General features: G+C 36.0%; 1 protein-coding gene across 1 annotated transcript; it reads right to left on the reverse strand.

Moving 5' to 3' along the window:
* Positions 1 to 270: 270 nt before the first annotated feature.
* Positions 271 to 15,031, reverse strand: ATP2C1 (ATPase, Ca++ transporting, type 2C, member 1). The gene is made up of 12 exons (XM_010085476.1): positions 14,846 to 15,031; positions 13,043 to 13,199; positions 11,635 to 11,805; positions 10,594 to 10,691; positions 8,907 to 8,957; positions 7,941 to 8,107; positions 6,063 to 6,131; positions 4,288 to 4,404; positions 3,482 to 3,629; positions 2,765 to 2,860; positions 1,914 to 2,055; positions 271 to 1,046 (listed from the first exon to the last, which is right to left on the reverse strand). The coding sequence occupies exons 1-12, from the start codon at positions 15,029 to 15,031 to the stop codon at positions 907 to 909; spliced, it is 1,542 nt and encodes a 513-aa protein (XP_010083778.1). The 3' UTR covers positions 271 to 906.
* Positions 15,032 to 15,864: the final 833 nt, after the last annotated feature.

Raw genomic sequence — 15,864 nt, forward strand, 5'->3', positions numbered from 1 at the left:
GGGGTAAGATTTTTTGCCATTAGAGTGAGCATTAGTGCATTCATTTTCTAATTCAATAGACAACAAATCATTTCAATAAGAGTACTGTCAAGTGATCTAACAGTCATAAGCTGAAGTAAATACGGAACAAGACACGAAACAAAGCTTGTACCTGAAATTATATCAAAACAAGCATGGCTCATCTGGTGTAAATGCCAGTTTCTTTTAAAACAAAGAGACAACACCCTTTTAAGAAAAGCAAACATTTACTTCAAATTGCAGTATAGGCTTTTCAATCACAGAAAAAGAAAACAGTGATCCGACAGCGCTCACATCCTGTGCAAAAAAAACCTCAGGATACAAAAAAAAAACCTGTAGCACAAGGTACTTGAGCTGCTTACACATTGCAGGATATAAAGTAAATAAATACAGTAGCTAGAATATGGCACTCTTGTGACAGACTCTAAACCCAGTGGAATGCCTCCGAAATTTTTTTTTATCCTTTTATTAGTAGCAAAGTCCCACCACCATAAAAGTAAAATAGTACAATGTTTTAAATAAAAACAAACTAAAATATTTATATCTAAGAGAAGGATTTTACACAGTTATATCTTTTTAAGTGCAGAAAATGGGACTTGGGCTTAGATCTTTCTTTAAATTCACCCGCCACACATAAACAAAATCCCATTCAATCTCAAAAGTAAATTAATGTTTGAGGAAAAAAGTTGCATAATTTCATTTGTTACTCCCACAGCTGGAAGTTAAATTCTCAACAGTCTCAAAACATGAATGTTCATCACTAGCCAGTGAAAGAAAGGACTTGTCAAAAGCCCTCAGGATTTCCTTATCCTCCAAATATTGTTTTGCTTTCTCCTACATCTTTAGATAGCAATTCCTAAGTTTGCAAACAAAAGAATGCAATATGCATCATACATCAAGAAAAGACGAAGTTGACGACGAAGAAGAACTTCCACGTTTCTGAATCTTCTCCTTGCTTCTTTCAAACTTCTTTATGATCTCAGTCACTATGCACACCGAGGAAGTCAGTCCCAGAAGAAACAGTAAATCTGGAAAGAGATAATTAGCCTTTTTAAAATTTGCTATTAAAGGCTGAGGGCATACTTACAAAAGACCAAGATGCACAAGACTTTCAAATTGCCTCCCAAGCATTAGGTAAGTTTAGGAGAAATGAAGCAAGAATCAATTTTGGCAGGACCAGACCATTCATACGCATAGTTTATGTGCAAATCACAAGTACAGGCACGGTATTTCAAACTTCTAAAGTATTTCAGACTTATTTTTATTAACAGCTATGAAAACAAAGAACACTAAGCATCATAATTAACTTCACACTGAAAAATATTAATATAAAAAATGACACTATAATAAAAATAATTATGTAAAAACATGTATTTCATTACATTTATCTTTAACTCTGGAACAAACCACAAAAGTAATAAATGTAAGTCTTAATGAAGACAACAGCATTATCTATCTACAGCTTCTCAAAATCCTCATGTCTCTTTTTATCCTACAACAGTGCAGTTGATTATTTAATAAAGGATCAAAATTTCTAAATAAGGTGTTGATATTTAGAGCTAAAACTTTATAAATAGCAAGATTAACAGTGCTTAAAAAACATCAATAAATTATGTTTCATTTTTGTCTGCATCATAATCTAATATACACAAGCACCTAAAAAAATTTAAGAACACACCGATCGGTTCTCTACCATACACATTTAAATCATGGTTCCCAAATAAAACATGGAAAAGGATTTTTTTTTTCTTAAAAAAAAAAAAAAAAAAAGAAGTCAGCAGGCTTTGTATTCCTGTTGCATGCAAACAGCCAGAAAGTGCTCTTAGAGGACCGTCGGTGAATGCATTTACAAGTTAATCCTTAATGTACAATTTTGAAAAGCAAACTGTTCTTACCTAAGACACTCAGGCTCTCTGTTTGGAAAACCTTCTGAAGTGGAGGAAAGTAAATGACCAATAACTGCCCCATTATAGACCCAAGGACAGCATAGCAGAACATTTTGTTACTGCAAAGTCCAATCTCAAACACAGATTTTGCCTGTAAAATAAACACCACATTACACAGTATGTGTCATCTTAATTATCTCGACAAGAAAATAACTCATCGCTACAATTTCTTTTCATCTAAATGGAGTACAAATCTTGTCTTCACAGCCAGTGACTTGCATACTGAGCTCACTTTTCTGCAAGTACAGTGCGTTAGAAGGTGCTCTCTACACTAGAAGGAAGTGTTTTTGTTGACCCTGTTCACACCAGGAAACAGACTGCAAATCAGAGTGAATGTCGCAAGGTGTACTAGCAATGTACTCTTCTCCAACTAGCAGACTTGTTTCCTTAAAACAAAAAAATAGAGAGAAAGGACAGAATTAAGAATTTGGATTATGGGTTTAGGGTTACGAGATAAAAAAAGTTTCAGATTCTGGCAAGGATGCTGAACTGACTGAATTTTCAGGGAAAAACCCAACCAAATGTAATACACAGCACTATAAAGGACCATCACATTTCAGGTTTTACTAAAAATTTCCTTGCTCCTGTTGGATCGGAAGCATTACTACCAGCTCCGCATCACATAAACAAATTAAGGAAACTAATCTGTAATTTAAGAAATCCCACCTAGTAAATATGTGAAACTCTGAAGCTTAATAGCTGGTGTGAAGTAAATCTGCAGGAAAACGTTTGAAAAAACATTGCAAGATCCTCAAAGAAAATTCTGCTTATTGTGTAAATGAACAACACGAATTACTTACCTGAGATCTAGAACTCAAAGCATTGAACATATCAAAAAATACAAAACAGGTGAAAGTCATGGTTGTATCTCGAGGCGTTATTACATTGTCTCTTAACTGCCAACAAAAGAAAATGAAACTGCTTTAGCATGCTTTAAACCCTTCACAACTGAACAAAGTTATTACAATAATTCAAGTTCTACTAGCTAGTAAATGAAAGCAAAAGCAACTTGTTTGCCCCAAGCTAATTTCATAAATCATACAAAAAAAATTATGCACCTGTAACTTGTAACAATTTGTAATTCCAAGCTGTGATTAAATGAAGCCTCTTGACAAACATTTATGCAAGCACATGAACTACAAAGAATTCTAGGATGCACTACCAAAGTTCAAACAACATTTTTCTCTACTGGGAAAAGAAAGTCAGATGGCTGTTTCATATTAGTCTGGCTAGATTTGTACAATTACTTTCTGTGGGCCAAGGTTTCCCAAGGAGATTTGGGACCTGGAAAACACTGTGTTAAAATAGAGATTGGGAAATAAAAGTGTATTCTTCATTTCAACAACTGCTTCGAAAAATCTTCCGCTCTCTAATCTGCTAGCTGAATAGATTATTATGTAAGCATCGACAAAACTTGGAACTAAGTTTATACAAATTCTGAATTCCAGGTGCTGGTAAAAAAAGGACTAATTTTAAATTAATTTGTTACTGCTTTAGGTTTTGTACATTTGTCATACCTCTCTCCAGAAGACAAACAGAGTTCCACACACGATAATTATTGATGAAACCAGTATTTTAACAATCAGGTTTTTTGTCAGAATGCTGTCCTTCAAATTTCTTGGAGGCTTCTGAATAACATCTTTATCCACAGGCTCCACGCCAAGACTTACAATTAAAAGAACATCTTAGATTTTTATCATCATAAAAATAACTCACTGCTTCTAACTTAAGGACTAGATTTTTCCAAGTTGAAAGAAAGATATTAGTCTTCTCTCTACACATTCAAATAAGCACATGATATTTTCACTTTCAGAAAACTGAGTTATATGTATTTGTAACAGGCGGTATTCTAACACTGCAGTTTGAGAATCCATAAATACATTATATCAGACAGTATTTAAATTACCAGATGTTAATTTTAAAGGAAGCTGCAATATTAGTTATGTTCCCTACTTCTGTTACCATAATCAACCCAGATAAGGAATTTACTGCTAGTTCCTTTCCACCTCTCCCTCCACCATCTATGTGTGGTGAAGAGGGTCAGAGGAAGAACCCAGAGGAAAGCCAGAATCCTGCATGCAAGCTTTATGGGCATATCCATGAGTCTTTAGGTATACATGCTACCCCTGTAATTATTGTTAGATACTAAAGCAAACTAAAAGGAACAGACATAGAACTATGTTGCAAACATTGTAATTCCAAGAAAAGGTCTGCTCTTTCAAAAGCATTTAACACTTTGCAGAGTTTCCTTTACGAGCAACCGTATTCCTTGCCGAAATAAAAGGACTACAGACATCTGATGGAATTCAAAGTCATTACTTACCTTTGAGCTGGAGGTCCATCCATAATAATATTGATCCACAAGATCTGCATGGCATTGAGAGGATTAGGAAAGTTCATTAATGTAGCCAGTGAGATTAAAGTCAGTGCTGCTATACTCCTGTTGAAAGAATCCGTTTTTAAAACTGTCAGCATGGAACATTTCTGAAGACCCACTGACAACTGCTTTGTAATCCACACTTCAACTGTTTCAGAGCAGATATGGATTTTAACAGGGTGAATCATGACTGATGTAAGCCTTACTTTAAAGGTAGAACATTAATTCATTTAGAATACTCATCTTGTCACAGTCCATATTTAAAACAGTGTTCTTTTGGCAATTAAAAGATAGCAAATTCGCATCTTTAAAAAACTCCCAAACTTTAAGATAACATTTCAGAGTTATCACTCACCTTCACCTAATCGATTTTTTACTGGGGAACTGGGTCCTATACTTTTATTGTGCCAGAAGTGGAACTTCTAAACGTGGTTTTGAAAAAACAAACTGCTTTTACACTTTTGATGTAAACACAACCACTCTGCACGTGTCACTGTTATGACTAATAAGTCAAGGCAAGGTACTACCCAAGCTCCCCAAATACCTACACCACCTCTCATTATTAGCAAGATGAGAAGGCTAGGCAAGAGACTGAAAATAGATTAGCTGTTTGCAAGCTTGGTGTTAGAAACCTCTCTAAACAAGTATGCACATATTGCTCTCAGAGCAAGATTAAGTGATTTCATAACCAAGAAGAAGAGTACAAGGTTTATAATAATTCCAGATTTAGTGCTCTACTGAACCCTACTATGCTCTCCCTACAAAGAGGGACATAAAAAAAAAAAGGTAATTCATTCATCAAAGACTTGAGGCTACCATTCCCAAGGCTTACAGGCAAGCAGACTTTCCTAGAATATCTACACATAGTTATTTTTCAGAAGCAGATTTCTAGTCTCCTACCAACACAGAACACTAGTCAGGATTGAAAGTATATCACACTTCTTATAATTTTGATGCAAGTTGTAAGAGGTCGGTGTTTTTCTGCGTTTTGTTTTGTTGTGGGTTTTTGTTTGTTTTGGGGGGGCTTTTTTTTGGGGAGGGGTATTTGGCATTTGTGGGGGTTTTGGGGTTTGTGGTGGGGTTTGTGTTTTGTTTTGGGGTTTTTTTTTTAATTTCTGCAACTTTACTCAACCACTCTGAAATGCTATGAAGGCTTTGGAAAAGTACATGTACGATGTGGCAAAGAGGAAAACAATGTTCCTGAATGCAGATTCAATAAGATAAACTAACAAAATTTTTGAAATTAAGGCTTAATGAACTCCTCTTCTTCTCTTGCAGACACAGGGATCCTTATGTGAAAGAAAAGTAAGTCACCTTCACAGAGCAAACTCATTACACAAACCAATATATGGATTACAGAAAAACTAACCTCCTGTTTCCCTGGTTTCCTCCATTTGAGGAGGGAATGACTACTAACTTCTCTTTTAAACGAGGACCCAAAGGTAGCTATGCTGTTTGTCTCCATCCTCTCAGTTATTGACTTTCCACATCTTAACAGGAAGAACTGTGACCAAGTTAGATGTCTGTTTATTGCACTATTTGCTGGTTCTTTAAAAACAAAGCAAGCCACCAAATACAAAATACTGAAAATTCAAAAGCATAGCATATGAGCATCCTATGTGAAATGTTCCCATGAATTTATGCAGCATCTACTTCATGATGCTTTGATTCATTCACAATGTAGTTAGACCCTTCTGATATTGGCAACTTTTCAAACTTACGTGCTCAGTTGAAATCTAACAAAATTTTTTATGTTATTATAAATTCCTTTACCCTCTTCAATTGCAGACCTGAAATTAAAAACAAAGATTGCATCACTAGACAACTGAGACTACTACCAGAAAAGCTTAAAACAAACCAAAAAAGCTATTACTTTAAGCAGTGATATAAACGTCAAGAAACAAATGGAGCCATGGTTCTTATAACTTTGGCAGTCATTGTTTTTCAACTTGACTATGAGATTAATCACAACAGTTACTCTTCCAGCTGCATAACTTAACTTTCAAAATGAAATGTCGATAGTAAAATCTCTTCCTTGTTCAAGATCCACCATCATCCTTCATGAGACCTTCCAACTCAAATAATTTAAAAAAAAAAAACCAAAACCAAAAAACACACACACACACACTTTTACAAAGCCACAGAAACAGAGCACGTCTTTAGAAGACCATGTATTCTTACTGCACCAGAATGAAATATGTATAGACCACCTTCTCAACCTCTAGCATGTGTCGCAACTTGCCTATCACATTATCACAGTTATAGTGGTGAGAAAGTGGTTTTTAATACCTAAATCAAGTCTACTCTGCTGCAAATAAAACCGATTTCTTTCTTCCATTTCCCCAATAGCCAAGAACAACAATTAATCAGCATTTCTTCTCTAACTTTTAAGACAAAATATTAAAGGGGCTGGGGCAAGGATGTAAAACTATGGAAGCTCACACATTTTTTTCCCCTTAAGTGTTCACCACGCTCTTCATTCTCCTGTTGAGAGCTTTCCTGATGAAGTGAGCAAAACTGGATAAAGCATTCCAGCAAAAGCCTCATCAAGCCCACGTAAAGTTAAATACTTACCACACATCTCCTTCCTGTGCACTGTTCTGAATATCTTAAAATTACTCCCTTTCTCTTTTGTTTTTGTACAACAGCACATTGCTGTTGGCTGAATTAGTATGGAAACCTTTTAACTCTCCGATCATCCTCTGACATACTGTTACTTAGGTAAATTTTCTTACACTGTATTTTTACATTTCACTTCTTACCAGGGGTTAAGGGTCACCCTTTCACACAAACTGAAGTGTTCTGAGGTTGGTGCATAATTTCAGAACAAAGGCTATCTCACTAGACAGCAGTCCAGCTCGGCCAACAACCACTACCTTCAAAAGTCAGATGGATTACATGCACAATAAAGTTTAGCTATTATGTCTTTGAAGTACAGCAAACAAACAAGAACAATTAACGAATAGCTGGTTACCAGAAGTTGGTAACTCATTTTCACCTGTGATATTTATAGCTTATATTCCTTTCCTTTTCTGAAACACCACCACATTAAATGAGTTGAAAACAAACAGCACTGCATAATTTTTTTAAATCTTGAGAGGAATGCTCTCTCACATTTTTACATAAGATTACTTACTTCTGAAGTAAGAAATTAAATGAAGATTAATCCTGCTGACAGCTAACAGACTCTCAATTTCACCTCAGTCATGTTTCCAAATATACTACCACCATAATTCTACTTGGAGAAGCAGAAATACAGGTTAGTTTTTATAGCATATACATGCATAGCCTCCTTTGTTACTGACACCTGATCTATGTACAAGACCAAAGTAGCAAAAGGTCTAAATATGTAAATACATTCTTATATTATTAACATACAAAAAAGGCAGAAATGCTTAGTTGCCCCTTGTACTATTATGTTCCCAGTGTTTTTTTGAGAGGATAATACAGGTAATCACCATAAACAGAATTCTCCTGACTTAGCGAGAATTCATTAACAGCTGCTACGCTTACACGTTCAGGGAATTTCCGTTGTTTTAACACACGCAACATTTCATTAAAACCACATAGCACAAGGTACGTACATAAATGACACCTACATTATTGTCTGAAAATCATCATCCACGAGGATCATATCTGCTGCCTCTTTACAAACATCTGTTCCGGTTTGTCCCATTGCTACACCAATATCTGCAGCCTTCAGAGCAACAGCATCATTCACTCCATCTCCTGTCATAGCTACTACTGAACCATTATTTTGCAGGGACTAAAGAAAGGGAAAAGAGCTTAAATCAGGGACTGAAATAACCCATCCTATAAAATTATTCTAGATATAAGGTTGGTATCATCACCCCCGCCTCCCCAATTTCTTATAATTCCACTGTAAATCCTAAAAAAAAAAAGCAAGTATTTGTATTCTAATGAATTTTTATACAAGATTTTAGGTTAAATTTCAGTTTATGTATTCAGACAGCCTAAATTTTAAAGCTAGGGTATATAAAACCTGCCTTTAAGAGAAAGTCAAAAACTCTACAGAAAGAAAGAAGATACTGTATTTACATTTTAACATTATCACACTCTTACAATTCTCAATATATTCCAACTGTCTCAATGTTGCACTTCCTTCTCCTTATTGTTGCTTTTCCGATTGTTCCAATTGTTACACTGAGTATTTCCCTCTTTGCTACCTTCTTTTGTTAACTTCTGAATGGAAGCATTACCTCAGACATGGCTTGAAATTCATGCCCTTTTATCTTGTTCTGAGAAGCATCAGAAATATGGTTCTTTCAAGTTCCTAGTCAATTCAACTGCAATGTGACACAAAATCTCAATCAACCCTCAGCTTCCTACATAGGAGAAAGCATTATGTTGCCTACCTGCAGCTTCCTGTCCCTTGTGGGCACTACACATTTTTCTAGGTAATATTTTCAAATACACTTTGCTTTCAAACCAAATGCATTTCTGATTTCATCTGGAGATGCTGTAGCATGTTACAATTTACGTAAAGGCATCACGAACAGTACCCACAGCAACAGCCCAGCACTTGAGCCTCTAGTAAGACATACCTTTATGATTTTCAATTTATGTCGGGGACTGGCTCTGTAAAATACTGCGACCTGTTAAAAGCACAACAAAGAAGTAGTGGAAATTTGTGAAATGTCAAGAATTGCACTGTATTCTATAAAGCTAGAGGATAAAAAATACTATTAAAGGCCAACTGTACTCTTTTAAACTGTAAAGTTGAAGCACCAGTGAGCTGTGTTTTTAATAGAGGGAAATCATTAATTTCAGAGAAGATTCAAAGTGAGTTCAGGTAAACAAAGTTGGTGCTATTTATTTCAAGCTAGAATATGTAATTTAAAAATTATTATTATTATTCTGAAATTATGAAGCAACTGAGTTACAATGGCTTGCTGCTGGCCTTCCTGACTACACTCACACAGGCGGTTGCCATGCTGACTCTACAATTCACGCCCTTTCTCCTTGTCAGCTCTAGTGGCAAGCTACTCAGGACATTTCAATTCTACTAGTTTATGTAGCACATTACTAACAGATTGAAGTTTTAAAGCTAAAAAATAAAGATTCCAGCTTAGAAAGAATTATTAATTTTCAGATTTTTTGTCGTCTCTGGTCTTCTGTGTCAAGTGAAATTTGAGCAGGTGGAATTTAGTTTTCCATAAACTCCATACTGTTAGCATTCACAGCTATTTTTCCTTTTTAAGAAGCTGGATGAGAAGCAAGAGTTCTTAACAGCCACTTTAGACTGCAAAGAGATATCAATCTTATTGGTTGATTTAATTAATTCCTAATAAGATTTTAAATAAATGCCTAGAACACAAATTGGATCTTAGGTCAAACAATTTGTAACTATTTCAGTTACTTAAGGTGGACAACCCTTAAGGACAAGTATTACCAAATAAACCAAAAATTACTATTTGCCATATAATTTTTTTTTCTAAGTCTGTTCTTATGAGTTACCAAGGAAAGACACAAAGCTGACATGCACATTACTTGACTGTAAATATTGGGTTTTGTCTTGTTTACGTGAGACTCAAGCATGCTGCAGTCTAATTTTGCAGTCTTTTGCAAACAAAGCAGCATTTTGATGCATAAATGTTGCAACACAGCCAAGCCAGAACCTCAGTTGGATTTGATTATGCCTTCACATTTACATTGAATAACTCAAAAAGTATTAAGCAGTAACTTAAAAACAGACCCTTTCAGAATTCTCAACCAGTGACCTCAGATGGACTAAAAATCATTAAAGATACAGACAGCTTCTCCTACAAATTACCAAAGGATGGACTGTCTGAACATGCAAACTGTAACGTTATAGATATATGAGCTGAACTACTCAAAAGAAATAAAATGGTCTAACAATACAAAAAGGTGATGATGTGCACTGAAAGTGAGAGTTGGCGAAATGGAAGTTCCAATACAGGCACTGAAAGGTAAAAACCAAATTGAACCAATAAAAGGAGCAAAAGTAATAAATGACTAAAGGCATAATCATGTGAGTTCAAAGAAATATATTTTCTTATGGTCATAAACTGAAAGATACTTGTTTGGTCTGGTAGAGCTTCTGTGCTTCTTTACTAAAAGCTTCTGGTAATGTACTGTATCACTTACTTCTATTAGAACCGTGTTATGTGTATCTCAGAAGTTACATTTTAGCTTTCCACAGAAAAAAAACATTTCTCAATATAAAATATATCCTTTACTGCATTTCAGTAAGTAGTATTCAAAACAAACCTTTGGTGTTATTTGAGAAAGCTGCTGAATATCCAGATCATCTATTTCTTCTCCAGAGATTGCCTGTGAATTTTTGGAATACAATCCTAGTCGACTAGCTGGAAAGAAATAATAAAAAGGTATCATAATAATTTACCCTTTTAAAGCATTACGCACCCAATTTTATTTTTTTTTTTTAAACCTACTATTTTCTGCAGCATTTCAGATTAGAAATGCCCAGAGCAGAACATCTTAACACCTTACTGATTCAGTATACTGGAATAAGTTACCTGAACTCTTGAGTAACAAATGCACGCTACAAAGTCTGTTCTAATCAGATATTCATTTCCTTAGACTTTTTAAGCCTCGAGATCTGTACTTCATTGTGTCAGGTACCATAGAAGCACAAGAGCTCAGTCCTCTCTAAAGAATTCACAGTTCAAAAACAAGGAGAGAAAATGAAAAGTGTCATGGGAGAGACAAGGAAAAAACCCTCTGAGAACGTATTGCAAGTTTGGGGGTGTACTTGTACTTTAAGGTATTATATTATCAAAAGACATTAAGAAATCTGTTTAAATACTTATTAACAGTACTTAAACTTCAAACTTAGTTATATGGACAAAACTGTGCTGGAAAGTATTGAAGTGCCATACCCACCCTAAACACTCATTGTCACTGACTATTTTAGTTTCTCCCTGTTGCTGTAAGACAGGCACACAAAGCTGAGCGTAGGGAGGGTAGTGTTGGGGGTGTAAGAACAAGAAGCAGAAATCAAGTATATGTTTAACAAAATACAGTAAGAAAATAGATAGTCTCAAACCGCAGAAGTCATACATTAACCAAATTACAAAAACTACAGTTTAAGCTGAAACCAAAGTATCACTTCAGCCTAGGGTGTTATTTTTGGGGTTTTTCTTAATCCGCTTAATTCCACGGTGCCCTATGTTAACCCAATGTACAGAACCCACAAGTGTTACTTAATACCCATGCTTCACAACAATTAGCTAGGCACTGCCAAAACAGAAAACAAGTGAAAAATGAAAGGAAGTGGACTATTCATACCAATGGCAACTGCAGTCTCCTGTGAATCTCCAGTAATCATTTTAATTGCAACTCCTGACATGATAAGTGTAGTGACAGCTTCTTTTACACCAGTCCGTGGAGGATCGACTATTCCCACAAGCCCCAAAAAAGTCAGTTGTCCTAACTCAGGACCAGAAGCTAAAGCCAGAACTTTTAGGAGACAAAGGAAAAAAAAAAGTTAAGATTTGAAATTAACATTTACATCAGCATTTAGACTGTTTTAAACTAGTAGGCCAGCATAAAGGAAAGGGCAGGAATTGCAGTTTATTTTTTTTTTTAAACCTTGGTAGCAACATCTGTTATTTGAGTATTCCGCATAGCCTACTTATGTATATGGCTTTCTTCTAAAGAGTACTCTTTTTACCAAACATACATATTCCACATTTTAAAGACAACCTTCCTATTTGTTCTCAGATTAAAGTGTTTATACTGTGTGGAAGGAGAATGGCATCTAGCTTTGTGGTTTCTCTGTATATGCACGGTCTTTTATGCAAGACAAGAGGAGCAGTTAATGTATTTTTATTTTCTGCCTTTTTTTTTTTCTTTTAGAGAGGCAGGTTTCACTGAGTACATGGTGAATATTTTCTGGGAGTACCTTTTACAGTAGGAATCTTAATTCATTTAAATTACTTTAGAGTTGTAAGGGAAAAGCAAATTAATTTTTTTCAGAACATTACCCTACATTTTTTAATTTGACAGTGGTCCAAAGTAGACACAAAGAATGACTGTCCAAAAAAACACAGCACAAAGAGATACCACTCCTAGCATATCATCTCAGTTTCTAATAATTTACATCCTAGGAATTTCCTCAGCCAGAGTACCCCCATCTTAAAACAAAACAAAAAGCTGTGAATGGACTTAATAGTCTAGAAGTCTCTTTACAGAGGCCAAAGAAAACCAGCCACATATAATGTTTGCCCACAATCACCTTCTATCAGTCACCTTGTGAAAAATACTTCCAGTTGTATTTAAAAATCTACACAGCTTGTTAACATAAAAGGTGATTCTAATGGCATCTTCTGACCTGCACTCAGTTGAGCTAGCCCAACTCACAAAGGTGCCAGGAGCCAAAGTAATAGAAAAACATATTCACATTTGAAAACATCCACAGACATCTACAACGAGATATGGAACCTATCAGGTAGCAAAGTACTGTTCAGTTATGGTCCTATGCGAGAGAGGATAAGAACTGGCAGTGCCTTTTCTCACCCTTTGCAGTTTGATCATGTTATTATACAGGCCTTACGCAACAACACCTGTTTTTCCACTCCCCCATTTTTAAGAAAAACTAAACAACCTAGTGGCACATACTAAACAAAAAAAAAAAAAAAAATTCCTAGTGTTTTTGGTTGTTCTTGGTTATTTTGAGACACTGAAACAGCCTTACCCCTAAGTCCCGCAGAGCCCATAGATGTCTTCTCGTGCTCGTATTGCTCTCTCTGTTGCTGAACAAGAGGTAGGGTCTGCCCCTTACAGTTATATGATGTACAGTACCTAATGACTTGCTCATAAGCACCTTTCATAAAGCAAACTTCAGGTTTGTCCTGAAAGGAAAAAACATTGTTGTGTGCACATATATGTATGTATATATAAATACACATACACACACACAGGTACATACATGTGCACACCTAAGACTGGCATACCTGTGCTTTCCTTCAGAGTCTTCAGAACATAATCCAAACCAAAGTTACACTTCTAAATTTAAAAATCTGTTCTTTTGAGTATCTCTACGCAGTGTATGTTCAAGAGTGGTAATGTCAAGAGAGCCAAGCTAATAATCAGTATCTCATTTCATCAGACATCATACACATTAGACATTGCGGGTCAACAGTTTATAGACAAAAGAGGCCATGCAAAGGACAGAAATTAAACCTACACAGAACATTAGACCCGAAAGACCTTTAGCTCATCATCTGACCAGATGCACAGGTCATTAAACATCACCTGCATCCTTGTGCCATCCTCACATTTTCCAGGTGGTATACAGGGACTGAGAATCCACCAGCTACCTCCAACACTTAACTCCAATGCTAAATCAACTCATCCCTTCCCTTCCTCCCTTTTTCATTAAGAATTGCTGCCTCAGCTCAATTTCCAACCACTGATTCTCATCTTCTCTCCTGCAAAAAAATTTTTTTTAATATATCAGTTTTCTCCCTGTGAAGGTATTTAGTAGTCACGTTACCACAACCTTTCTGATAGGCTTAACCAAGAGAGCTCCAAGTTTCTAAACTCACTGCATTTTCCTAGTTTTCAAATAATTTATGCTCCCTTTAAAACTGTTAGCAATTTTTCAATAATCTTTTAAAAACGCTGATACCAAACACTGACACTGTAAATCCTTACATGGATGACAATCATATAGAAATTCCTGCTCACCACTCTTTGGACAGACAAGGGTAATATAACCATATTACCCATACAGATAAAAGGAGTCAAATGCTTTGTTTCCAATGCAAAGATTTTACTGTGATACTTGAACGCTGTCAGCAAGCCTTTTTTTGGTGAGAAGTACTAGGAAATTTTCCATAAATCCACAATAAGGTCTCTTGTTGCACATATTACCTAGAAGGCTCCAGTTATCAGACTGGCAGTGACTATTGTCAATAATTGTAACAAAAACATTCAGATTGGTCTAAATTCAATATGAATGAAGGTGAAATGTGAAAGCACCAGAAGCTAGAAAAAGAGGTTAAAGAATGGTTTGTATTGATAATCCAGGACACTGTTGACATCAGTAAAGGCTGTCACTAGGGAACATGCTGTCTGCATCAAAACCAGAAAAACCTGTGTTTTCAAACAAAAGAAATTCTGCTATTGAACATCAAGGCACCTTCTTGCTCTTCATTCATTATGTAGCTATGTAGCACTGAAACAGGAGAAGATTTAGATGTCTGAAGGGGGAGGAGAAGGAAGAAAAAACAGCCAGCTATACATTCAAAGTCTCAGATATCAAAATAGTTAAATTAGTTTCCCAGTATGTCTTTTATGGAAAGAATTTCTGGTGATTCTTCATCTCCACTTCAGAGCTTGAAACTAAAACTGTATCTATTATCAAACCATATTCTCATGACTGTGCACTACTACCAGCCTGCCATAATTTCTGAAGTGAAAAACGAGGATATTAAACAAGCTAAATAACCGTTCTACAGAGCCCGAGCACAAGGAAACAGTGATTGAAGTTTACCTGCTGCGTTCTGTGAACACATTTAACAGCCATCCATTTTTGTTCTGAGCTGAAGGGATATTCGGCCTTCCTTATGTAGTCTTCCTGGACTCCATCTAAACCCATCTGTATAAAACAGAAGTACTGCCACAACGTCAGGGCCTTTTCTTTCAAACAGCTATGCCATTTTTTGACTTGTTCAGACATCTTCGTTAACAATCACTACTTCGTTAAAAAACAGTTTCAACTCCAAAGTTGCTTTTCAACACACTGATCCAGTTTAGACAAAATTCTGACAAATTAGCACTGACAGAACTTAGATGCTTCTTTCAGGAATCAGCGTAAGTCAGACCACTTAACACAATCTTTGATCGAAGGATCTTGAAATACTTTGTAGATCACGACCATCTACAAACACAAGTCTTCCAATGGCTAGCAATGTAGCTCTTGGTTTGACAAAACATATCTATCGCCCCAATGCCTTTTTTTTTTAAATCATCTATGCAATTTCTCTGCTAGGAGGACCTACAAAATCGTCACACGAGACTTTGGCAAAGTCCAGAGAAAGCAAGTTACTGATTTTACATTTAAATGAATAAACCTGAAATGACTTTTTTTAAGTGATCAGAATCACCCAAACCATGAAAACTCCAGACAAAATGCATTTCATTTCAAATGCTGTTCTCTCCCCACCCCAATGCAACTGACAGCATTCCACGCTCTACCCTAATGGGCAAGTCCAAGAGAAAGTGCCCATTAAAGAAGATGGAGAAGCAGCAGCCTGCCATAAGCCATTCTCAGTACTTACAGAACTTCACAACTTCTTCACTACCTCCCTTTCCAGCAACAGATGTGAAAGACTCCTGTTCTTCTCAGTTTCTGTTGGCTCTTGCCAAAATAACATCACTCTGGTCCTTTCCAGTCAAAGACTGGGGACTTGGAATGAGCCTCAGCAAGAAGATAGATATATCTTGGGCCTCAGTTACACAGGGAAAGACAGACTGTAATGCATTCACACAGAATCACAGAACGTTAGAGAT

The sequence above is a fragment of the Pterocles gutturalis genome, unplaced genomic scaffold, assembly GCF_000699245.1.
Source record: "Pterocles gutturalis isolate BGI_N339 unplaced genomic scaffold, ASM69924v1 scaffold46661, whole genome shotgun sequence".
Classification (NCBI taxonomy): domain Eukaryota; kingdom Metazoa; phylum Chordata; class Aves; order Pterocliformes; family Pteroclidae; genus Pterocles; species Pterocles gutturalis.